At 41.0% G+C, this 26289-nt stretch overlaps 1 protein-coding gene across 5 annotated transcripts in view; it reads right to left on the bottom strand.

The window, feature by feature from the left end:
• Positions 1–1471: 1471 nt before the first annotated feature.
• The window catches only part of Ets65a (DNA-binding protein D-ETS-3), a 54797-nt gene continuing 29979 nt past the window's right edge, over positions 1472–26289 (bottom strand). For 3 of the 5 annotated variants that reach the window (XM_077415704.1, XM_077415702.1, XM_077415703.1), the window contains 4 exons: positions 19891–19950; positions 9588–9647; positions 7095–7332; positions 1472–6112 (listed from right to left, as the gene is read on the bottom strand). In XM_077415704.1, coding sequence (XP_077271830.1) covers positions 5776–6112; positions 7095–7332; positions 9588–9647; positions 19891–19950 — 695 coding nt within the window. In that variant the 3' untranslated portion in view covers positions 1472–5775. Of the gene's footprint in view, positions 6113–7094; positions 7333–9587; positions 9648–19890; positions 19951–23086; positions 23596–26289 lie in introns of those variants that run through there. The other 2 variants (XM_077415706.1, XM_077415705.1) reach the window with 2 other exon arrangements.

Consider the following 26289-nt stretch of genomic DNA (forward strand, 5'->3'; position numbering starts at 1 on the left):
TATTGTTTATTCTTTTTTTAGGAAAAATTGATTCCAGCGATTCATTATAGAAATCACATTGATAATATATAATTATTTCAGTATAAAAAGAACTATTTATTACAGCGGCTTTTGACTGGAAACGTTCTCTTATACTAATTGATAAACGCAAACAACGAATTTATATAGATATTTAGCGCGTATCTTGTAGGTACATCTTAAACTTCATTTTTTAAAACAGGATCAATAATTTTCTGTCGTGAGTGAAAGATAGAGCAAAATTCTATTTGGCACAGAATGGCATAGGGACGTCAATTGTCACTTTTCTCTATGAAATTTGCATAGACAGAAATGCTTCACAGTGATCGTAGAACACAAATTTAATTTCTCGTAAAGTCTCTGGTTTCCGTGAGACCGCGACGTTGTTCCTGCGCGGAACGATTCGATTAACGAAGAGCAAACGGGTAGTTTATTTTCCGCATTGAGATCCGAGCAAGACGCGCCTCTTAACTTCGATACGATGCAATATTGTATCCGCTCGCGGTGCATCTGGAATCGAATAGCACATCATACGAGGGGGTGATGAGCGGAGGACTGAGGAGAGCACATACGTAAGGAGAGGTGGTGTTGATAGCGCTAACAGCGCCAAAGGAGGGTATAACGCATCACGGTAGTCGATGATGGAAAAATGGGTGTGGGGGTGGCGGCTGCTAGGTAGAGCCGGAGCTCGTGGTGGCGAGTGGCGGTAATGGTGGTGGTACTGGTGGTAGTGTGCACGAAATATCATCAGGGAGAAAGAGACAGAAAGAGACAGGAGAGAGAGATAGAGAGAGAGTATGCGTGTGTGTGTTTGCGCGCGCGTGCATGCGTGTGGGAGAAAGATAGAGAGTAAAGTGGAGGAAGATGTGGAGGAACGGCGCGGGCGCTGATTGGTAGCAGAATCGATTAGCCAAGCCGAGCTAAACCTCCGGTACCGCGGCATGGTTCGGCGTGGCGACGCCACGAATTTCCCGAATGGGGGTTTCCCGTTGGGGCGGACCCCGCCGAACCCGGAGAACACCCCGGCCCTCTTCGCCATGGCAACCCGACCAATTCGCCAACCGCCGGCAACCGAGACTGACCTACCGTGTGTTCCTCGGCTTATTTTTTTCCTATCTGCCTCCGCGCGTTTCTCTTCCCTCGGTTCTCCTCCTCTTCCTCCTCCATCGCACCACGACCGTTCTTTGTGTCTCCGTGCCGTTCTCTCGTCTCGCTTCTTTTTTTCTCTCTCTCTTTCTCTCTCCTGGTTTCGTTTGCTCATACGCGTTTATACATACGTAATGCGCGAGGAGCGGGAGAGAAGAGCTTCATTTTTTTCCCCTCTGATTCCTCTTCGATTGTCTTCCATCCGTTTCCCTCTTGCTGTCTCTCTTCCTCCCTATCTCTTCGGTTGTACGTTTTTCGTACGCGATCAAGAAGACGAACACAAACGCATAGAGAAATGGGAGCCACATTGATTTTGCCGACGACTGATACAACCCCGTCGGCACGTTTAATTAGAACATGGCGACTTTAATACAAGCGCACGACAACAAGAACAACAACAGCGCTCCCCCCGATTTCCCGGGTGCGATTCCCGCGATTCTCTCGGGTCTATTCCGTTGTATCTTCTCCGATTCCGCTATCATGCTAGCGATGAGAAACCGTGTCCTTCGGTCTTCGACGGGAGGGCGGGGGGGAGGGAGGGGGGAATCGCTTATCTATCTAACCTAACGCGTTTTACGCTAGTGCCAGACATCCCTCGTTCATCCACTCATCCATCATTGTCATCGTCGTCATCGTACAGTCATCTTAGTTATTATTCATCTCCATTCTCGAAATCACGCCTGCTCGAGTTCACGCGCACACCTCATACTTTGCACACAAATACGTAATACGCACGCAAACACCTTTACTCCATTCTCTCTGTCTTTTTCTCCTGACACTCATTTTTTGTCGCATCCTCGCGCTAAGACTAAATTCTCTACACGCCTAAGCTACACATGAAAACACCCTATCTACATGAGCGCCCTTCGCGCTCGCGACCCGTCGGACCGATCCGGAAACCATTTGCTGGATAACGACCGTTTCCCGTCGCGGTGCCGATCGCACGATCGGTCCCACGGGCCGTCCCAGGGGGGGCCGTGCTAATCGTTAAAATTACTCTAGGAATGCTTAGGGCCACTTACGAATAGTATGGTACAGTATACGTCTTAAGGAGTTACGCTTCTCTCCGACACGAGGTATGCCTGCCTTCCTCCGGGGACGGATTGCCGACACGCGTCGATTAGGAAGTTGCAATAATCGCGAAGAAAAATCATATCTGTTTTCTGTTCTTCTGGTTGTCCGTCGGGCGCCTATGCTCTTTAATTCTATGTTCGCGGATTTCAGTGACTTCTAAGCATCGATGTGCAGATTAAGTATTGAAAAACAAAAATTAGTGATAAGCAAGCAAGATGCAAGTTTCAGATAAAAGTTTACATATTATCAGTGTTTATGGGCCAATCTATACTGCAAGTCTTTCCATTTTTTCTTTAATTTATGTTTATAGTTGGAGTAGTCTATTCAAATAATAGACTCTGTACTATTCAAATATTAGATTATTTTTTAAATTTCATTTTTTAGTATTTTGATTGTTAATAAAGAAGACAAAAAGTTAAGCACTAAACAATGTATATTTATATGTCATCAAACGTAAAACTATTATAAAACTATTTCTTTATTAATCGCCAAAAACGCGAACTTTTCGAATGATTTTATTTAATTACGATACAACAATTCCACAAACAGATTATTATCGAATCTTTGGCTTCGTTCTTGGTACTTATAATAATATAATGTATAATTCAATAACGTCGTTTTATCAGCAGATTTTTAACAGGTTAAATATCAAATCAATCAAATAGTAATTTTTTTCCTTTTTTGAAATCTGTACTGCAACTTTTTCCAACTAGTAAAAAAGTTCAATGTTTAATGGACATCTCCGACATTTATATCCTCGTAGCTACCCTTTCCGGAATAGGTAGATTAAAAATTATTATTTATGCGATTCAATACGATGCGGTCTTTGTTCCGAAGTACGAATCTGTATGCGCTGTTTGGATCGAATACCAGTTTCGGCAATCCGTCCTTCGTCTCGACATGGGTAGAGCGGCCACATATTTCACGCGATTCTAAAAAGGATGGGGGTGAAAGTTCGATTCTGATTTGCGTGTGCCGTCAATTGATATGACTTAAACGTTGTACTTTTTGATTATCGTCTACCTCTCTCGATGTGACGGATGATGAGAATATACGGTTAACGCGGTTTCGTTGTAAAATTACGTTAAAGGAACGAGCGATTCTCACGCTTAAGCAAGCACCGACCATATGCTGACCAATAGTTGTACAAATATTATGCGTTCGATGATAGTTTCTCGCACGCCCATCGCTCGATTTGTTCCTATGTAGCGTCTCTACCCATTTCTTCACGTAGCAAATAAGTTAAAAGAGTTTATGATACACGCGTATCAGCTTTGGTCTAAATCGAACATGAATACATTCTGCGGAACGAAGTACCGCGATACCTCGTTTGAAATTTGTGTTATCGTCATTATCGAGCGACACGATGACAGGTTTTGCGTTTTAATGTACACACGCCCGATTTAATCCAAAATCGTAAACGCCGACGATGCTCGGTGGAATTTTGTCGGCTTCTGATTTCGCGTACGAGTTCACGTTCCCTTGGACCAGACGATTTCGCATGTTCAATTTACCGTCATGCGATTATTATGCTTTGCTCTTAGGCTAATATCTCCGCAAATGATATCGATGGGCATTTCGATAAAAAGAAAATTGAAACATTTAAATGCATGACTAGATAAGATGGCAAACGACGTCGAAGAATGGAAAATGAATATTAGAGAAACAACGTTTATATATATGTAACAAGTTTTAAATTACATGTTTTTGTCACTTAACATACCGCAAACCATAAGAAGCTAAGTTTTCTTTGGTATAGATATTTGGCGAAGAATTTTTGAGGCTGACGTTTATCTTAAACGCAGGCTCTGTCGAATTGATATAAGATTCTTCCAAGGATGCGCGTTTTTTCGTTACGGCAACACGATAACGGTAAACAGATTCATGCGAATTTTCTCACGGACGCACACCCTGTACTAACGTAATGCATTATACTGTATGTACAACGTTCTTACAATAATCTTTTTTTTCTTTTCTGAGCGCATTTCGTCGACCGCGAATCAGAGTCCGTAGTGTAATATAATTACGTAGGGTCGCCTATCTGTACACAGGCGGCGCAAAAATAATCACTGATTGCGACGCGTTGTTTAGGTATTTTGCACCGAAAAAAATTGCGACGGTGCCTTGTTCAGGTTTATTTATTGCACACTTTGTTCGAACGACCGTGTCGCATAATTTCGATGTTTAATCTGTCCAGACGTGTCTTGTGATTATATTAATTACGTTCCTCACGTAAACATGCATGTCTCATTGTCTTCATTACTTAACAAATAAATGCGAAGAAAGCGCGGCGTTATGTGAATATTATTGTATGTTAAAATTGAAAAGGCTGCTACTTGGATAAATACTTAGAAAAATCTTTTCCTTCATTAAATTTTTCCATCTGTTCTATAACTTTAATGATCACAAAGTTGTTTAAAGTTTTTCTAATAAAAAGAATACGCGTTTTTTAAATGAGCTCTATATGCGCCGTTGAACGGATGTCCTGCGTCTGTTGCTTGTCGTTACTACTCACGTGATTGTCGTTCGTTACTACTTACGTTCGATCGTAAAGCTATGTGACTACTTGCGACCCGACGGTGACCTACAATTGTACGTAACTATACTCGTTATAGGGTTGGTCAGTGTAAATGTCTGTACTTCCTTTAAATTCAATAGAAATATATCTGCGAGTGCGAAACTTGAATTTTTAATAATCCAGATGCATATTAAAAAATATACGCATACAGGCCTTGGCATTTAAGTTGGTCGACGAAAATTTAGTTAGAATGCAACCCACTCATTTAAATTAATGTTATCTCTTTTTCAAAGTAAGTTTCTCCTACACGTTATAAACATCTAATGTTTCCATGTTTAGAAGCACTCTTGAAACTCTTCAATTGAAATGCGTTACCTACCGGTAGAGATGTCAGTTGAAAGTTCTTTCAACTCAATAAATGTTTGTATCACTTTGAGACAATACGCGCCGTTGTTTCTTCTTTCTGCAAATATTTTTCAACAATTTCATAAATTCTTTAACTTTAAATTTATAAGAAATTTTATATTTTTGACGCACAGTCAAGAGATAGTCTATTAAATGAACAATTACTGAGTGTTATCGAACGCTATCAAAACGAGATATATATTGAATGTAACAGACAACATATTGGTTGTATATTTAATCATGCTTCTCCAAGTGTAGGAGAAAAAGACGCTACAAAACTTAATCGCTTCCTCTGCTACTCTCATTCATTTGGAGTTAGAAATGTGACGGTTGCTTTGAAATCCGTTATACGAATGGATAATGTTGCAAACAAGTACGCGGTATGGACAGATTCGTGCAAGTACCTGAAACAACGTGCGGTCCGAGCCTGCGGGGGGGGGGGCGGGATAAGGGGCCGAGTGCGGTGCGCAATTTACGATTTCATGATGCCGCCGACGGCGGTGGTGACGGCGACGGCAACGGCAACGGCGACGGTGGCGAATGCGACTCCGTACTTTTTCAGTAGAAACGTTTCAACGCGGCGTACCCAGGGCACCCCAGTGCTCGGCGGCGGGTCATGCGTAATGTGGGTAGGTGCCGAGATGAGGTGGCACGTGTCCGGAGGCCGTGTGATGGCCGGCATACAAGTTGGCGCCCGGGCTCGTCGACCAGTAGCTCGATGCCGATTGGAATAGGCCGCCGGGAACGGAAACCGAGACCGACGCCGCCGGCGGCGGCATCAGGTTCAGCTTGGCGTGGCCGTAACCGGACATGAACAGCTCGCTCTGGTATTTGTACGCCGCCGGATCGGCCGCCGCCGGCTGCGTCGCGGCTGCCAGCCCTTGAAAGTCGAACTTGTACGCGTACCTCTTGCCGTGCACCTTCGTCATGATGTTCTTGTCGTAGTAATACCTGCGAACAAACCGGGCGGACTATTCAGATTTTATGTTGGGCTTTATGATGGGTCCACATTTTCAGGGGCTAATATTCATGTGAGTCTTTCTCCCAAAAAATTTGTCGGCGATCATATATCTAAGTTTCGAAAACTATTTGGCATCTCTAAATCTTAACTTTTTCTTCTTTATTAACTTACTGATAGATTCATTTTGACATATATGATTGTTTTGCCATAAAACATGTAAAACTCAGACATCGGAACTCTCTGTGACTATTATACGGTAATTTAAATATTTATTGTTCATCAAATAATAAGATAACGATTTATTTGTCGTTTTTAACCTTTAAACTTTTATGATTTTAATTTTAATAAAATTATTTAAAATAAGCTCTTACGAGATAATGAACCATGTACAAATTACAAGTGATTCAAAACGACAATTCATTATTTGGTTGCTGTTCTTGAAATCGCGTATCGCGTATGTGTTATTTTTGAATCGTGTATATGTAATAGTTTCTTAAATATTTTGCTCTATACTTGGCGGTTAAAAAATATTGAATTCTAAACTCTCAACGTCTTCAATTCCGACATTGAAAATGAGCTTGCTTGTCCGAGAATTCTTTATATGATGGGTGAAGGGATGTCAAAAAGAGCAATCGCGTAATATAATCAGTGGATCTGATGGAAAAATAATAGCCGCGTCTAGCATCGGTCTGACTGTCGATGATTGAAATTTCTCCCTCGTCCGCCACCACTCTCTGAGTCCCGACGATATCGACACATGCACACGTGCGCGCGAGGAAACGCGGAACATCCGAACGTTCATGTGCCGAACGAATTTACTTTCACCCCGAAACTTCGTCAAAACATAAATGATGGTCCGTTAATGGCTTTTCCATTTGACGTTAGCGAAAAACGCGCCGCTGCTATCGCGAACGCGGACGCTGCGAATCGACGCGTGGCGGCGACGGAGCTCGCGCCCGTCCTGAAACTCACCTCAGAGCCCTCGACAATTTGTCGTAATTCATATTAGGCTTGGACTTTCTCTCGCCCCATCGTCTCGCCACCTCGTCGGGATCGGTCAACTTGAATTCGCCATTGGTTCCTTCCCACGTGATGCACGCGGCGTTACTTGAGTCCGACAGAAGCTCGAGTAGAAACTGCCAAAGCTGTATCTGTCCGGAACCAGAGCTCGCGAGCCGACTGCTCGTCGCCCCGAACATTTGGTAGGGATCTGTGCGGGCCACAACAAATTCAGTACTTCACAAGTCTCATATTTAATTAATTAAACAAATCAGAGACTTATCTCTCTCTCTCTCTTCGCTAATAAATATTTAATAAAAAATGATTTTTACACTCGACCCAACTGGCCACGCATTTATTAATTGTAACAATCACGACGTTTCGAACATTGGTTGTGGTCCTTTTTAAATTAAGTGTGAAAAAATCTAACAATAAGTCATAAAATAAAATTCATAATGTAACATTTCGCAAATACTCCAAAATAATGACGTGTGGCAGGCACAACGTCGTGATTATTACAATTAATAAATGCAACCAGTTGAGTCGAGCAAAAATTATTTTTTATATTTAATCATTACATTGCTTATATGTAAAATATATAGGAGATATTTTACTCTCAACACGGGTTCAAATTTGTTACTAGCACAAACATCGTTGAGATTGCTTCTCAAGATATACTATATTGCTAGTTTGTTAATTATTCATAAGAGCATTAAGCAAAATGTTTGCGTGATCTATACCAATAAACGTAAACTCCGTTTTCGCACTGTGAATGAGCGCGAACGATGAAATTTTTCGCAGTTTCACGTAGGTTATACCTATCCATTACACGGTTGTTTTTCAAGAGCTCCCGTATCACCCTTTAAAAGCTTTACAATGCGTCATCACCGACGCTCGCCGCCGCTCAGACATGAAGAGCCCTACAGCCATACAAAAGAACATAATCGCAACCCCACAATAGAATAGAATTCATTTGGATCATAATAATTTCAATTTGAGAAACTGCCGCCGAAGTGGCTTAAAGGGCGACGCGAATGTCTTCTAAGCTTTTCGGAGCTTTAAACGAGCGATTCGATATATCGATTTTTATTGTCGCAGTATTTTGCAACATGAAAAAGAGCGCGACAGCTTGGAAACTACAAAAGACAGCTTTTTTTCTCGAAACTTAGCTATACGGTTAGGATTTTAATTTCTGAAATGTTGAGTAGACACAAGTATGATACAAGTATCTATAAAAATAATATTTTTAAAACTATATATATATATATATATAATCTTTTACTTTATTAAAAAAAAGGAATGTACAGAAAAGGATTTATGAGCTTATGAACAGTAATTGTAAATCAAGACTTGACAATTGAGATTGTAATTTAACAATGGGCCTAATTAATATGTGTGAGGGTATACTTCGCAATTTATCGTAAAGAAAAAATGTCACAGACTTTCTAACGAGGAGGCTAAACGTCCTGATTTAATGATTTGGACGGTCTGAAAGAGCGAAGGAGAGCCCTGGCACGAGAACTCCAAGACGAACCCCATAAAAATACAAGTCGAGCGATTATGAGAAGGGGACAGACGCGGATGATGGGGACGGATTCGGAATTGCCGGACCTCAAAGGTCGTTTCGCCCGATGAATCCGCTGAATGCGTGCCGGAGTGATCGCCTTTCGATCGAACGGTAATTCACTTACAAGTTAATAATGGGAAGGGGCGCGGTACACCCATTTATCTGCCGGGAACGAGGGAACTGACGGGAGAAATACTGGGATGCGACTACGCCCAAGGATTCGACGCTCTTTTCTCATCGCGATTCGAAACTCCGAGGAATCGATGACGCGCGAAGTAACGGTGACCTTGTTTGATTATCGCGTAGATAAGCCCCCTTTTCAGGTGAAAAGAGACCTTGTACTCCCAGTCCTATTATAGATTTAAGCGATTTTAAATGATCTATTTGATTTGTAATTCAGAACAAGACTCCAATACATAATTCATCATAATTTAGAAAACATATGCAGAGAATAAGGATTACATGCGCAAATAAAAAAAAATGTCTTGTGGTTATGAAAAAAATTGCAAGGTATATATAATAGTATAACAATTCTATATACGCAGTTTGATACGTAAAATTATAAATAAAAATCTGTGCAAAGTTCTGTTTTAAATTATATGGATATTGAATACCCGTGATAGTTTTTACACTATCAGCTGCAGTGAAATGTGTGTGAGATCTCTTTGGGATAACTAAATTAAAAATTTCATGCCTTCGAAACTTGTCAAACTTTAGTTCGGTCTCAGAGACCGGTATTTTTATACTGATGACTTTTTATCAACAGATATTTTTGCAAGTAGATATTTCAATTAAATTAATTCGCTGGGAATACCTCTGATACTAAAATTCATTTTAGATTGGGTTAAGTGTGAGGAGAGAACGCTTTAACTTCTCAAAAATATCTACCTACTACATACCAGGCTGCCTGAGATGGCTGTGCGTGTCCAGTGCTGTCTTTGATAAGCTGCTTCCATAGCCTGAAACAGGATGTTTCGCATCCATGCATTACTCCCCATCGAAAATTTATATAGGAGGAAATATATCTAGAACGTTAACGAGTAATTTTTTTTCTTAAGAATGGAGGAAGACCAGGATTCAAGTGGAATAGTGCATGAAATACGGACGGCGCGATTTATTCGAATTTCTGCCTGAGCCGTACTTAGTTCCCATCGTCACAGACGCGTAATTATCTGTCGAAGGAGATGCCGGATAATTTCCGAGCATTTTCATGTAGCCTCGATGTCGCTCGTGGTGGATCGGGGATACTTCGATCGCGGGCGAGACGGCGCGCGGGAAAGTCATCGGTCCGAAGATGAAAAAGCGCAAACTCGGTCGAGCGTTAGAATCCGTTAGAGAGGATTTCCGTGTAGGCAAACACACGGGGCTGAGTGTGCTACGTGTACGTTTCTCTCCCCGTTCGTTTTCGTCGCCGTGTCATCCTCGTCGTAGTGTAGTAGGCTTCCTCTCTTCGTCTTATCGCACAAATTCTCTCTTCGTGCGAGCGTTTTTCGTCCGATAGCCGGGCGGTCACGTTCACGCACGGACGTGTGCAATCTGTTTAAGGGCACAATGCCCCTTAATTTCGGCTCGTTACAGGCTCGCAGGCGATAGCCTGCGAAGGTCAGTCGCGATTGGCTCTGCGTTATTCGAAAATCGGTATAGAATTGCGATTGTTTCTAAATTGGTTCGAAGACCGTCACGCCATTAACACGCCATCAATGCGCATTTTATTTATATATTTCCAATTTTTACACTCCTGCATTTGCGGTTCAATAATCTTTAAGTTGTAGGCTTGAAAATCGTGCAGTCTTTTAAAAATGTTTTATTAACTGTTTGTGCTGTACTTATTATAAACGCAGTATATTATATTATACGTGTTATAACTTTTATCCAAGTGATAAAGAGTTGATAATTAGTCTCAAAAATTTTATTAGCTAATAATGTAACGTAAGCTTTTACATGCTTAAATTTTTCAGCTAAACATCCGTTTTTATTTAAAGATCGAATAGACATCATGAACTAACAATAGGTGCAGAAAACTGTAAAAAACATTCGTTCTCGTTTATGTACTCGCCAATATGTGTCGATTTGCAAAGATCAATGCGAACGATGTTTCCCCCATGACGATAACATTTTCGACAACGGTTTCTATGATAGAGCGACGTCGCGTCGGAATGTAGCGAGCCCCATGGGGCAGATGCTGCCTTTAAATAGCAGTCGGTGTCCGCTGTGTTAAACAATCTGATTTCGCCTCTGATTGGGAAGCGGGTACGTCCTTGGACGAGGGTTCCGGCCAGCCGGGGACGGCGTTCTCGGGTCTGTACGGGTCGTAGGGTCCGCCGCAATCAGTGTAGCCGCGGGGCTTCGAGCCGTCGCGCGCGCGTTCGTTTCTCCAACGCAAACTCCGACACCGCGATCGAGATTCCATCGGCAGCATGTACAGCGGGTGTCACTGACGATGGCTCCATCGGATTTACGACACTGATTATAGGCAGTGTGAATTATGTTGAATTACCTAAACCCGCTTAGCCGTTATCGTTTCCGAGTATTATGACACGGCTATTCTTATTAGTATGAAAAAAAAAGTTTTTCGCGTATAGTTCTTATTTACGGATTTTTAGATAAATTTGGAGTCGATTTTTCTCGACGAAAACATTGAAATATCAAAATTCATAACTTGCGAATGCATATTGCAAGCAATAAGATACTGAGAGTGTAAATAGATTCTTAAGAACGTCCATTGTTTACTAAAAAATTTCACGTTCACATCTATATTTATTCGAGGATTGTTTATTGAAATATTTAATGACAGATATGGAAAGCTTTACAACAAATAAAATAATCCTCTTCTTTCAGTATTTTTGCTAAAATAATTTCAATATTATGGACTTTTCCATACTCTACTTGCTTTTTTAAACAGTTTCTTGTATCCCTTCTTAATAAATGTGTCATCGAGAATTAGCAGAAAGTAATCTACGCGAAAATGTTGTTAAGCATTGTTTTTACAGATCGATCTTGCGTATTGTATCGTGATTCGTTTCGCGTCACCTCGTATCGACGAACGTGCACCCATTGTCGCGAGTATATCTGCGCATTCACGAGCAATTACACGGGGCGGGGTAATCCCGTTAGGCGGCATACAGCCTCCTCGAGGGAGGATCAAAGAACTCGTCGTCATTCCGTGCTGCTGAACTCTTTGGTAACCTCGGACGCGTACAATGCCGAATAATCCCGGCGCGACTTTGGAGAAACTTTGGGCGCGTTCCAGCAAACACACCGACGCGGTCCAGACGAAATCCTCTCATTTGTTCGGTCATTCTTATCGTATCCAGATATCGTTCCGCCACGCTAATTTTGAGATGTCGCTAACCGAAAACTGTCGGGATCGCGTCCAAATTGCATGGATATTTTAGAAGTATGTTTTACGAGGGTGGAATACAGAATAAATTAAAGCTTTGTTAATGTTTGTTTCGGTGCTTTGAAAATAGAGTAACTGACGCCATTTTTATTATTATATAATTGACAAAAGAACGTATTAGCTCAAGTCAAAAACATGGAGAATCCTTGATATTAAATTCTGATCTTTCACATTAACTACAAACTATAATTAATATAATAATTAGTTTGAGTTTTATCTGTAATTTTATTATGTGTATACATAGTGAATAATAATGGAATTGTGCACCATGCGATACTTTATCAAACATTGACAATTAAAACATGTACTTTGGAAAATTCTAAAATTTGCGTTAGAAGTATCTCCATCCGCTCGTTCACGCTCGACGATCAATTCATCGTCAGACTGTGGCCTAGATCCATAAATCTTTAGTCATATAGTCTTAAGTGGTACTGATTCATACGCAGTCCTTTGCACAGATCTATTTCAAACATAAATCACGTTGCCATGCGGTGTGTAATAATGAGCAAGCGAGCGCGCGCGCCTAACACGTCGAGGCTTGAGCGTAGCGAGTTGCCCGTATGAACTGTAAGATAGGAGAGTACTCTACACCTGCGTACAAAGGTAAAGCTCCTGCATGCGGGTACGAAGTTCAGGCGAGCATTATTTTTCGCATCGTTCCCGCCAACGGCAACGTTCCGCCAAGCTCGTCGGAAATGTGCCGTGGAACGCGAATATTTTTCTCGCGTAGATCAGCGAGGAGCAGTTTATAGCGAGATCGCGTGTCTCACTTTTTTGTACATGAAAAGCCGAAAAGAGATTTTCATAAACCGAGCAAAATCGAAAATAGATATAGGTTAAGTGTTGAAAACAGAAGAAAGATTTTCGGAAAATATTTATAGAATTCTTTTGTTAATTTTAATTTTATATATTACAGCACGTAAACGCTGTAGCACGTTTTATACAAGTTCAAGAGTTTTATATAAGTGAAAGAAATAACGAAAGACTCGATAATGAAATTAAAATAATGTAGAGTTAATAAAGGGCATTTTTATGTAAGTCTTTATCGCATTACCGATTGCGAATTAAGAATGCTGAAAATAAATTACGTCGTTATATTATAATTATTTATTCGTGACACATATGACACACAAAAATATCTGAAGTAGGTACTCCGTATCGACTAACTGTCCAGTAAATTGCCTTCTAAAAAGCGGAAGTCGCAGTTGTTAAATGAGGCTTTCTCAAGAAGTTAGACGTGCGGGCGATTCGTACCCCGTGATGGAGGTAACATGTTTTTGTTCGTCAGATAAGGGCAGGCGTAGCAAAAGTTATTTGTAAGAGCGAGCTGCGTAGCGCGGAAAGAAAATTAATCGTTTCCTAATTATCGCATAGCGTGAATATAGCGCCGGCTCGGTAAAAGGAAAAAAGATTCTTGTCTTTGACTTGAGTTCCCTCGCGCGATACGAGCGACCCGCAAGTATTGTTTATCATATTTTTCACGTATCCACGCGAGCTCCTTGCGCAATCTCTCAACAGGAATTCTTTCTCTCTTATCGCATTCCTTTGAAAAAAAGTGTGTTTATTTATAAGAAAAAAAACGTAAAAAAGAGAAAAGATTATTAAATTTGAGATAAAATAAAGTGCTGGATGTAAAGAAACGTGATGTATGCACAATGAAAAATTTTGCGATCTATTTGCATGTTTGAAACATAAATCCCGAGAAGACTTTCAGTTCGTATCGCTTCTAACTTACAAATATGTTTGTCGATATTATCTTTGTTAAGAAAAGACCAACTCCAAATTGATCAAAGAATTCATAGATAAAATATAGGGCTCTCAATATTATTCTATATATTATTTTTATCCTTAGAGAAGATATCGGAAACTTAATTTTGACAATTTTTCGTTTCTCAGTTATTTTTACGCGGATGTTAATCGACATTTGACTCGACATTGACGGACGACGGATGTTGAAAAACTCACGACTTTTCGACGAAATCGGCTACTTTTTGCGCGTGTGGGCGATAGACGTTCGACTGCACACGGTTAAAGTGGAAACGCAATCCCTGCACCCCAACAAGGAATCAGAGATGAATGCGAGCCGATATGGGGGGATAGTCCCGAACGCAGGCAGCCATGCGTGAACGTGTCACGCATAGGCACGTGCCCGTGTATATACTACCGAAAGACATAATGCGAACGGCGACAGCGACTCTGACGACGTGTCCCGCAACCCCTGCAATATGCCACGGACGTTTCTTCCGCGCGATTCCAATTTACCCGGTCTTGTATCGCCAGGGATATAATAGTCCAACCGAGATGGAGCGTACTTCACCCAGTCGCGCCAACGCGTTTTTCCACAACGTGGAAAGATCACGCGACTCGTAGCAGATTAGCATGCAATCAGATAGCGTTTCAAACTTTGCCATCAAAATTTTTTATCATAAATATAGCACCTAATAAAGTTTATGCTCGAACTTTATAAATCAATTTTATCAATTTTTTACTCGCATATAGTTATATTTAATAGTCATTTTCACATTTAACAATAATTTTCACGTTTAATAATTAATTCTTAATTTACTTTAATTTTAATATATCAGTGCTTAGGTACGATTGTAATATTGCTTGGAATTTTTATATGTATAAATTATTAACGGACGAGTGTATTGTTTTATAAACGCATATACTTATTGTTAGTAAGATATATTTCTAACCAATTAATAACTAATTCGTGTGTCAAAGGATCGAACTACGGTAATCATATCAGTGTAGAACAAGACTAGTTGTATTTCCAGTTACATGGAGAATGTGCACAGAAAAAATGCGCGCGAATAAATTTTCCTCCAATAAATTTTCATCAAAGTAGCGATGAAATGTGAACCGCATCATCGTCCGATCGATCACCTTTGTTTTCTCCCGAGGGAATGAGAGAGAAAGAGAGAGAAAGAAAGAAAGAGATAGACGATGTACCGCTTACCCTTCCTCATTTTTATTGTCGTAAATCTGGCAGCGCGAATGCGCTGGTCACGCGCCGTTTCCCAGTGACTTGTTGCCCACGATCCATGTCCCCCAGAATTTCGTTCCATGAACGAGCGGAACCCGTGCCAGCAAGATCCGGTCGCCCGCTCTTCTTGGCCGGGGTTCCGGTCGCCCCCTTTCTGGATACGTTAGCATTCGCGCTTCAAACTTTTAGAGATTTCTCACGAATTCAAAATCCATTTTTTTTCGGACGAACTCTCAACGCTGATCTTATCGATCTTATCCAGTCAATTTTATACGTTGTTAGTCTATTCCCTGCCTCTTTCTAAATCGTAGCACCAACTAAAATTGCAATAGAGGGAAAATATTTAGTTATTCGCTACTACTGCTAATTATACCGAATTAATAATTATCAGAAATAATGCATTGTGATATAATCAAAGAGTATAATTGAAGAATGAATTTGAAAGTTCATGCACCTTCAGCTTCACCTTTAGGTTCTACGATGGATATTTTAAGATCATACAATAACTTTTATCGTGTATATACACTTCTGTCGAATTATTCGTTTATTGTACCTGACTTTCCAAGACAGTTTTTACACGTGTCAAAAATCTGATCTAATGAGCACCTGAAAGGCGTTGAAAAGATTAGATCGTTTTTAGACATCTTTTGAACTTTGCATTATTATTAGGATATCCTAATTGTGCCTTCTAGCGTCAATCACTTCGTACATATTTTAAGGGAAGTAAACTCAGAATTGGATAATGGGGAGGAGGGGGACGGGCGAGATAGTTACCTATGGTGTCGAGGATAGTCACGCCATACGCGATCGGGCGCGTGAGCGAATTGCCGAGGCACGCGCCGCTCCGGAGTACGTAATTATCATAGGGAGGTTGCCCTCAGACACATACACACGCGCAGGGGGTCGAGGGGTCGGTCGAGTCGGGTCAGGAAGTCACGCGAGGCGCACTGGGGAGCGGAAGGGCAGCACGGCGTCGACGGAGGTAGGAGGAGAAAGAGAGAGTGCTTTTATTGTTCTACGAGTCGTCTTAAAGTCGCTTTTCCTGGCCAGTGGGCAGACCCGCTGAAACCCCCCGGCTGGTGGTCGATAACGCGACGTGATGTTTCTCGACAGACGCGCCAGCGCGCCTCGACAATTCTCGAATCGACCCGCTGAGGTTTATGTTATTTTCGCGGTGTATATAAGCCGTCGCGCGCAATGGGAGGAGCCGCACTCGTTCAGATTAATCCTTATATGCTTGTGCCGGATCAATTCGACCGAAACGGTTTTCCTGCCGTTTATAAAGAAGAATCCGTGAAAGAGAGAGAATTTACAGTCATATAAATTAAACTTTAAGCTCTCGCTTGGTAGAAAGTTATTCAAATACGTTGTAGCTTACATTTTTTTCCGGATAGGAACAATTTAACATTATAATTTATTATAAAACTTAAGATTTAGTTGTGGAAGAAACTGTGCGTGCAGCTAATCTGTTTTAGTTTTCTTTGTGAAAATAAAAGAAAAATTGTTTGAATCAAATTTTTGTGCATCCGATGTGTGCACTTAAGACCGTCCATAACTTGGATAACACGAATCAAATATAATAATATTTACGACGTTTGCTGTTTTTCCCGATAGTATAAAATAAACCCAAATGAGAAACTTGTCAAGAGCTATAAAATTCTGGGCTATATAATAACGCTGATGCCGGCGCCACAGATAATTAAGTTTCAGGCAGTTCACGCGAGAAAGCTTTTTTGACCACTTCGACTTTAGATTAGATCGCGTGGAACAGTACAACGCTTCAGTGCGCATTTCGGTACGGAAAGGTTACATGAGCATGACCTGCGCTTCGAGACATGGAACAACTTTGGGTTACCAAACACGCGAGCAACATTAATGGGTATACTCGAATTACCGTTTTACAGATATACATATCTCTAATGTGTTAATTCACGGGTGTCAGTTCATCATTGTCTTTGCATGACGTTACGGAACGTCGCGAATATAAGTTGGGAAGTAATTTGCATTAAAATGCGTCGCTCAGACAGCAATTCGCTGATTTTTTTCGCGTATACATGAGAAAAATTTCTTCGGCATTTTAAAATTTACAAACTTAATTTCTTGGTTTTGTTCAAATGAATTAATCAAGCGAATTATTACACAACGTTATGGCAATCTCGTCGAAATATTATTAACAAAAAGGTAGATACAATTCAAGAGATACATATACAACACGTACACCTTGCATGACATATAGAATTTAAATCGTTTAAATTAACAATTTAAAGTTATTTTAATTAAAAAATTATATTATTTAGGCCCAGTTTAACAGTGGCCAGTTAGCTTAACTAGTAGTTAACTCTCACTCTTCGTCTCTATCTAACCTTTGAGTTAAAAAGAGACAGAGAGTGAGAGTTAACTACTCTTGGCCACTGTTGAACTGGGCCTTAAATGTTTATCGTCATTGCAGTTATATAAACGACAAGCACCATCGCGTTTCGTGTTGGTATCATTGAAATAACGCTTTTTCAAATATATCTTAATGCACTTTATTTATGCTTGTTATTTATGCACCACGGATTGACGTTAAAATCTCTCAACTTCGACTTTTTCTCTAGTTTCCTTTACGCACGATAATTATCTAATGAAACTCGAAAGTTGCCGCGGTAACCTAAGATCAGGTTGCTATCCGAGGAGACAAGCTTGTAATTTCAATTTCACGCGGCTCGGAAGACCACAAAGTGCCCTCGGGTCAACACGCGTCACGTCACGTAATTTCATGAATCTCGGCGATGACGACGATGTCGCTCCCTTTCGCGTCGCGGCGCAAAGCGTAAACCGAGTCAAAGGCGACCCCGCGCCTGTCAAGATCAGAGGACGATGCTGGAGCACGCCATTCGAAAATGCCCCCGAGCCCACACCGTGCTAAAACGACTCGTGTGTGCGTCGTCGCGAGAAATACCTGAAAATTAAACGTCCAGGGCACACGGAGCAATGCGAAGAAGGGACCCAAAATCTTCCTTTCAAGAAGCCTATAATATATTCTTCAAAAAGAATCTAATTCACAGAATCCTATATTAATTAGCACAATTCGCGGAATTTCATTATCAATCATTTACATTTTTCAAGTAATTAACTTGGCCTTCAAAAGTGTGTTTCAAAATAAGGACGAAAGGGACACAATTTCGTTTTGTCTTGCACAGTGTATTTTGTTCTACCCTCCTATACATTTATTATAATGGTATTGGTAAAAGATTTACGGTAAATTGAAGCTAATTAATGCATAATATGAAGAAATAATAAGTGACGCGAATCATCATTTTTCTTCGTTCTAGAATAACCATCGGTTTTACAAGACAATATCAGGACATTATTATTTATGCAGTATTTTTAATTTGAAATTCTAGTGCAAAATCGTCCGGTTAGTTTGTACGTGGTCTGCTATATAATTTGTCATATACTACATTGTATGTACGTTGCGTTAAATTACGCTTAAAGGCCCGGTGCTAAGGTGTGACATGACAGACTGCGCGCGAGTCGTGAATGCAATCCTGAATACAAGGGCAAGGTGACACTGATGGCGCCAACGGGTTTCGCGCGCGTTCAAAGGCGAGACTTTTACGTCCACCCGCGCCACGGAGGTGATCTCGAACAACGTCGGGACTGTTTGTAACCTGGTTGGTGGCGGCCAGAAGCCGTTTATAACAAAGATGCCCGCGGGCAGGTCCCTGTGATCTCCGCGAGATGATTGTGCCAGAGTCGGTGTTGGCGTCCACACCAGGGTGGGGCCTGCTCTTCGGCGTTACCACCGTGCGGGCAGGCGTCTCTACACAGCCCCCGGGGCTTGCTCTCTGCCACCCTTCCTCACCATCCCTCGCCACCCTCTTTGTCGCTCGCTCGCTCTCCGTCGACGACAAAGGGGCCGCGGTTCAACGCGCCACAAAGCACCCGGGACGCCACCTACACCCACACCAACACCCACATTCTCGCATCCTTTACGCGTCTGCACGCACAAAGCTTGCTCGAACAAGCCGGAGCGTCGCGACGCGTGAACTTGTACCCAGCGGCGCCGCGACCCACCCTTTAGGTATACGTAGCGTCTAGCGAACCGAGAACGAGAAAAAAGAAAACCTCCTCTTCAGCCAGAGGGGCTTCCGCGAAGAAGAATGGAGGGCACGCATGGCGAAGGGGGTTGTGGAATTTTAGAAAATCACTCCGGGTACCCCGGGTGTTTGACATTAATATGACGGAAAATTAATCAAAGAGATACGAGAAAATTAGAGACCAGTCGATTGTTAGTGGTGACTAAAACAGGGCTAGAATAGGGCTACAAAATCGTTGCGCTAAAGACTGGGACTCTCTGCAACCTAACGTGACGTTGATGTTTTTGCTTTTATTAATACAAGAAATTACGTATATACATATGTAAACGCGTTAAGATTTATTATATGTGAGATGCGCTTGCATAATCCAAAAAAATTTATCTTTGTGACTTGTTTAAAAAAGACGTAAAGGCGCAAAAAGTAATCATTGCTTAATATTAATAATATCAAGGTGTTTTCTGCAATTGCAAATAGCAAGAGGTAACACATTATATTCTAAAGGTTTTATAATCGTATTTCTTAGTGAGTATTCTAACTACTATGATGCTATCTGAATTAAAAACATGCTACATACATTTTTATTATTTTATATTAAAATATGATTTAAATTTGTGTCCTTCTAGTAATACTATAAAAATTTCGTGTAATAAATGAATACAATCTTGTCTTTATATATCCTCCTCTTGATATTGTTAAACACCTTTATATAAACAGACTCAGGTGACACTCACCCTGACCAGGTGCCGGCGACGTGGCGTGGCTCCAGCCTCCCTTGTAAGAGCTGCCAGCATCTAAAAAAAAGAAATATTTTTAAATAAAAAAAAAAAAAAAACATTTCTTCTTATTCGCGGTGCAAAGTTCTCGATTTGCCGCGCGACGCGTGTTGAAAATCTCTCTCTACGGCTTATCGATCCGCGCAGATATTCGTGATCCGGCCGAATTGCGATTACATTTTTTGAGGTCACGTCGGTAGCGCGGGCGAATATATCCGCAATTACCGGTTAATCGGTTCGAGGAATCACGAGAAGCCGTAAAGTATATCTGATTGAAAGTGCTTCGAGCTATCGTGGCGGCTTCGGCAGGGGAGAAATACGAGTACACGATTCTTCTCCTTCGCGAAATCTTTACGACGCTTTAACGGCTCTGATCGTTCCTACATGAGCGCGGCGCAAGACGCACGCGAGAGAGTCCATGAATATGCATTGCGGATGCATATATCGTCTTTGAAATCGATTCTCGATATGTGGATTTGATAACGATAGACGTAGCTGAGCTATTTGCGTCCAAAAGACGTTGAAAAGTTTTCGGCTGTTATGTTAAAATTCTAGCTGTTCGAGTCTTTCATTAAATATACACATGTCAGAAAAAAGCGAGAAGATGTACAAAATATGTCAATCAGGATCAAATTTCTCTTAGATACTTAGAAATTTGATGTTAAAATTAGACAAACTGTTATTTGTTTTTGTGCGTCTTAAATAACGTTTTAGTTGCAAGAGTCAAAGATGAAAGTTTTAACATGTTTTAACAAGTTAATTTATGATTTCTACCAATTTTATTGCTGAGAAACAGTGTTTGGACTGTCTAGAACAGTCTGTACGATAACATTTTATATGAGAAATATCTGAAACATTAATTATGGAATAGTTATGGAATAAAACGCGAAAAAAGACGTAAGTTGAAAATAAATGTCACTTTTTGATTGCGTATAATATCGACTTATACACATATGTATTACAATAAAACTAAAATCAGCATTATCTAATTAGCAATACTCTTTATAACTAGTAAATCATTTTTTGATCATTACACACTCTTCTATCTTCTATATGTTTTATATGTAATCTTACACGCAATTACAACAACTTACTTCTTTTATTTTTAAAACTATTTTTGCTTAAATTTTCTCTTTTCTGGATCCGTTAGATCGACGATCGCCGATCTAGCGGTTTTCTCGGTCGAATAGTATTCGAACAAGACGCACGTTGGTCGAACAAATATGGAATTATTTGTAACACGTGCGCGGAGATGTTGCTCGCGACATCAGCGACGGCGGCGGTGTTATATTCGCCACGCGAGAGTTCTCTCGAGAGCTCCCGGCGCCGAGCGAGCGTACGCGTCGCCGTCGGTGGCATGTTTGCGAACAGATATATTTTCATTTCGCAGTTATTGGCACAAAGGGTCGGCCCTCGTGTGTACATACGTAGGTACGTCACGCCGCGCGGCAGAAACTCCGACTTTCCGAGCAAACAAAACGACCTACGCGCGCGCTCGATCTTTCGTCTTTACTGCCCCCCTTCATTTGATCTGGAGACCCCGGAGTCCATTAATGGATCCTCGGATTTCACGTTTCTCAAGTGCCGAAGGGTGTGCCGATCGTTCGGTAATGCGCGCCGGATTTTCTTGGGGTTTCCCGTGAAACGGTGTCGTAAGAGTCGTAAGACCTACATCCCAAAATCCTCTCTCGTGAACCCTTCTTTTCTCAATAGAAATATAGATAGCCTAAAAAGCGTGAATTCCGACGGATTGCCGAATACTACAACTAACACTATTTGTAATAAACACTTTGATGGTGCAATTGTAAATTTCATATAAATCCAGATATACATTCTTTATAATCTTTATATTATGGATTAATAATTATATTTATTAACATAAAATTATACATATAACACACGTTATAATTTTTTATCTGAAGATAAATTCCAAGTTTTATTTTAGAATTCGTTATACCTTTTACTTTTCTTAAACTTTCCGATGTTAGTGTATTTATTGCAAATGGCGTTGATATAATAAACAAATTTAATGACGATAACACTCAATGACAAACGAATGGCAAACGAATATTTTCGTTTTCCTTATACTTTATGGATTCCAGCTTATTCTTCGACGGTAACAACACACACACACACACACACACACACACACATGACACATGATTAAAAAATAATGAAAATTTAGTGAAGCAAATGGAAAATAATAAAAACTGAATTCGGAATTGTTAATGCGTCGAAGGTTGCGTAATAGAAACTTTATACTAAAATGCTTTACGAGATTCTGATGTAGTATAATATTCTGTTTGATTAGCTTAACTAATTAGCTAACGTTTACTTCTTTCTGTCACTTTCACGAGCCACGTGGTCACTGATAATCACTTCTATGACATCACGCTATCATAACTATCAGCAATCTATATCGCGTACGACTTAATCCTTTGGCGGACTGCAATTAGATAATTAACTGTTCTATCTCTGGAAGATTCAATACAAATATTTTAATTCAGATAGATAATGATAGAGAATTCAACAATACTTTTGCGAGATAATACGAAATGGAAGCTTTAGAAAAGCTTACATTGGATATGCATTGAATTTTTCAATTACTTTTTGACAGCAAACGATTTCGCTTCAAACACTTCATTCTGTTCCGATAAGGTTCATATTTATCGGATAAATACGCTTAGAAACACACGTATTTTCTATCGATCATGAAACACGCAAAAGTCACATGATCAGACCTTTAATCCTGTGTCCGGCCCTATTTGATTCATACCTGTCTTTAAAAGTTTTGCGTAATTAAATATCATAATGAATACTCATACGTTTGCGATATTTCACGCATAAAAAGACCAGATGTGTTTACGACATATAAAATATAAAATCGCGATATCTTATTCCCCATTATAGCACGAAGAGATTTTTAGAAGCACTCGCGCGTACGACATAGGGTTAAACGAGTAGATTGCGGTGAACACATTTCAAGCACGGAATTTGTAGGCAGGTGGACACGTGCGTTACCGAGCGTGATAGCTACCGAGAGCGTGGGACCGCGATTTATCACCTCACTGCCGAACATATGGCACGCTATTAAAGCGATTTTGCCCACACAAACGGGGTGAATGGGGCACACAGAGCGGAACGTAGAACGTACCGGCGAACAGCATCGATAGATTGGTGAACGCCGTGGTGCGTGGTAGCTCCGCCGCGGTGGTACCGCTGCTCTTGAGGTCCAGCATCGCGCGATGCGGTATATCCGAGTCGCGACGCGCGGCTTCAGCTGCTTCCCCCTGCGGTTGCGGCGGTATTTTTTACGCGACTCAGCTGCCGCCCTTATCGTGGCACCCTGGTCGTCGACTTGCGGATTAGCTGCTGCGGCACGAGGCGCGACGACGTGCGGGTGAGAAACGTGGTCATATCAGCAACGAACGTGGTCTCAGCGAACGTCTCACCCTCGAACGGCGGCGAGGTGGACAGCGTCGCGTATTGTTATTCTCGTTTCGCCGATGGTCGTCGTCTGCACGAGCGTACTGTACGTGGACTGCGCGCCAATAGGGGCGCCGATCATCTTGCCGACCCGCTCCGAGTGACACTGCCGGCTCGCGCGAGACGGACGACGACGTCGCCGGGGGCAGACAGGACGCGCCCGATCGACGAGGGCCAGCGGGCGAGGTCTCCGCCCCCGAAGGGCGCCGAGGTCGCACAGGGGTTGGTTCCGCGGCGCGTTACGAGGGCCGGGCCTGCGGGGGTGATCTACACCCCCCGCGTACGAAAGGGCGGAAGCGCGCCTGCGTGCCGCGAGCATGGCGGGAGCGGCCGCAGCCGCCGCGGTGGTGCCCCGCATCGCGGCATCCGGTGGCGACGGAAGGCGGTGGCGCGGCGACCGGGGGGTGGACGGCCGACCGGGGAGCACGCGGCCGACGTGCACCGGACCTCCTGCACTTACCGACCGGCGCTTGTCGACGACGTAGTTTGCCCCGGTAACGACGTGCCACCGGTTCCCTTCCGGGAACAAACCCTCTGCGGTAACACGCGCTCTCGCGAGAACCGCGCACTCGTACGCCGGCGTGTCGCCGCACCGGCGAGAGTTGTCCCGGTGACGGAACGACTGAGACACAGAAGTCAGAGTCTGCTCAATCTGTGCTTTTAACCGAGTTGTCTCTTTAGCGAGAGTATTAATTCATTAAAGACTGAATTATATATGTATTACTTTTTCCTCTTTCAAAAATAATTTATAATCCGTTGTACGTAATCCGACAAGTTCAATGAAGTTCAATAATTTGTTTGAATTCGAACAGAGCTTATTTGTCAAAATTAATATTATTATCTTCGAAGTTTCTTTCTGCGCCGATAGATTAGCGGTGTTTCCGAAGTTTAGAAGTATACCTACTCTTGAAAATCTTCAAATTAGAGATGGCAATTAGGATATTGATTAAAACATTTTTTGAACTAAAGCTCTTATACCACTTTGAATAGCTATTGTTTCTATTGTTTTCTCTTTTTATTTAAACATCTTTCAGTGTTTCAGAATTTTTTAATTTTTTTTTCAAAAACAGGAAAAAGATTTTTTAATGAGAAGCTTGAATTCAGTTTCTTTCTTAATTTATTATTTTTATTTTCAATGCAAAATTGATGCGATTTTTTAAATTCTTATCTTTAAAAATCATCCTTGATCAACGAATGCATATCGAGATTTTTTCATACTAATTAAATAAGTAATTCCTATAGTCATTTTTATTATATACCTTGAAAAAAACAGAAGATATATTGCTAACATTACTTTTTATGTTTGCTACTTTTTTCCCCGATATGATACTGCCTATTCGTTTCTGAATAGAAAAAAATCCCGTTATTGGTCGATATGGAAAATTCTTTACTATCCAGCATTGGCTTTCTAGCTGACCGCTCAGGTACATATCGAGATCTTTCCATATCTTCAAGTTTTTGAAACTTCTGAATTTACCGATAAAGCTTTTCGTTCGAATAATTTCGTTATAAATCGCCTGCGTTTTTTGAAAACGTGAAAATATAAAAAATATGAAAAGTAAAATAAAAAGGTGATCTCGACGATTTAAACCGTCAGTTTTACGAATATTGTTTCTCCCTCCCTCTCTTTTCTCTCTATGAAATTCTGTAGAATTATATTTTGGCGTGCTATGTCCTCGCGAATAATCGATAGACGCAGCTGCTGCTTGTCGATGGAGGCTATTCAACGACGCGTGATTATATCATTGCAGAATTATAATAATTAATTACAGGAACGTGCGCCCTGCTCATTTCGGAATTACACGGCGACCTCGTTATTAATGAGAAATTTACATTTTCGTTGTAATTATACCTCTTGCGCCTGGGGCGTAGCAACGGCATTTGCATAAAATCTGCTTTATTCCACGAAAATATGAAACTGTCTTAATTAATTAACTATTTATCATTATTATTATTCTAATGACGAAGAAACTTTATGGCGCCGCATATACAAATGCGTGCGAACCATTCTGTTTTCTGTTATCCGCGTCCGGCATTAACGTAGTTTAATTTGCAACTTTATATATCCAGAGTATACAACAAGTGTAAATATCCTGCTTGAACAATAGTACATTTCGATAAATACTTGTTTTACTACTATTTAACTATTTACTTGATTATTATTATTAACATTTTTTTATCGATTTAAATTATCTTTTAATGAAAAAATTTTCATATAACAAGAATTTATCATTTTTTAATTATATATATGTATATATATTTAATATTTCTCTCTCTTTCTCTCTCTCTCTCTCTCTCTCTCTCTCTTTAATATAACGCAATGCGTTACGCGATAAAATACTCATTTAATATTCCGATTAATTTTGTACATGACTGCAGTTACATTTTTATGTATAATTTTATTTATGATAAATCTGTTTATATATTTCACAATTAATTAGCATTTAATCATATTTGATGAGTATATATAAATCTCTTTTCCTCTCTGACAAATTTGTAATCCATAAATTACTTACGAACTGATCAAGAAACACGCGGCAGCGTCTCGCACCAAGTATATTTTTTATTTTTCGTTTATACATTTACTCCGGTCTTTCTGTTGTATTGCGCGAGAGCTGGGGGAGGAGGAAGGAGTACAAAGGCATTGATGACCGTATCGTCTACGGATTCCGATTCAGTGAAGCGTGAGGGTAGGACGCTCTCGGCCGCTAAAGACGCGTCGCAAGCGCGCGACAAAGGTTAAAATCGCGCGAGGTCCACACACAAGGTCTTTCTCAACGAACAAACGTGCAGTAATATTCGCGTAATATTCGCCACATAATATCGCATTATTTCACGTACTGGCACACGCGTAAAACAGTTTTTCAATTG

This window comes from Temnothorax americanus, unplaced genomic scaffold (genome assembly GCF_048541705.1).
Source record: "Temnothorax americanus isolate GAGA-0224 unplaced genomic scaffold, ASM4854170v1 Scaffold4, whole genome shotgun sequence".
Lineage (NCBI taxonomy): Eukaryota > Metazoa > Arthropoda > Insecta > Hymenoptera > Formicidae > Temnothorax > Temnothorax americanus.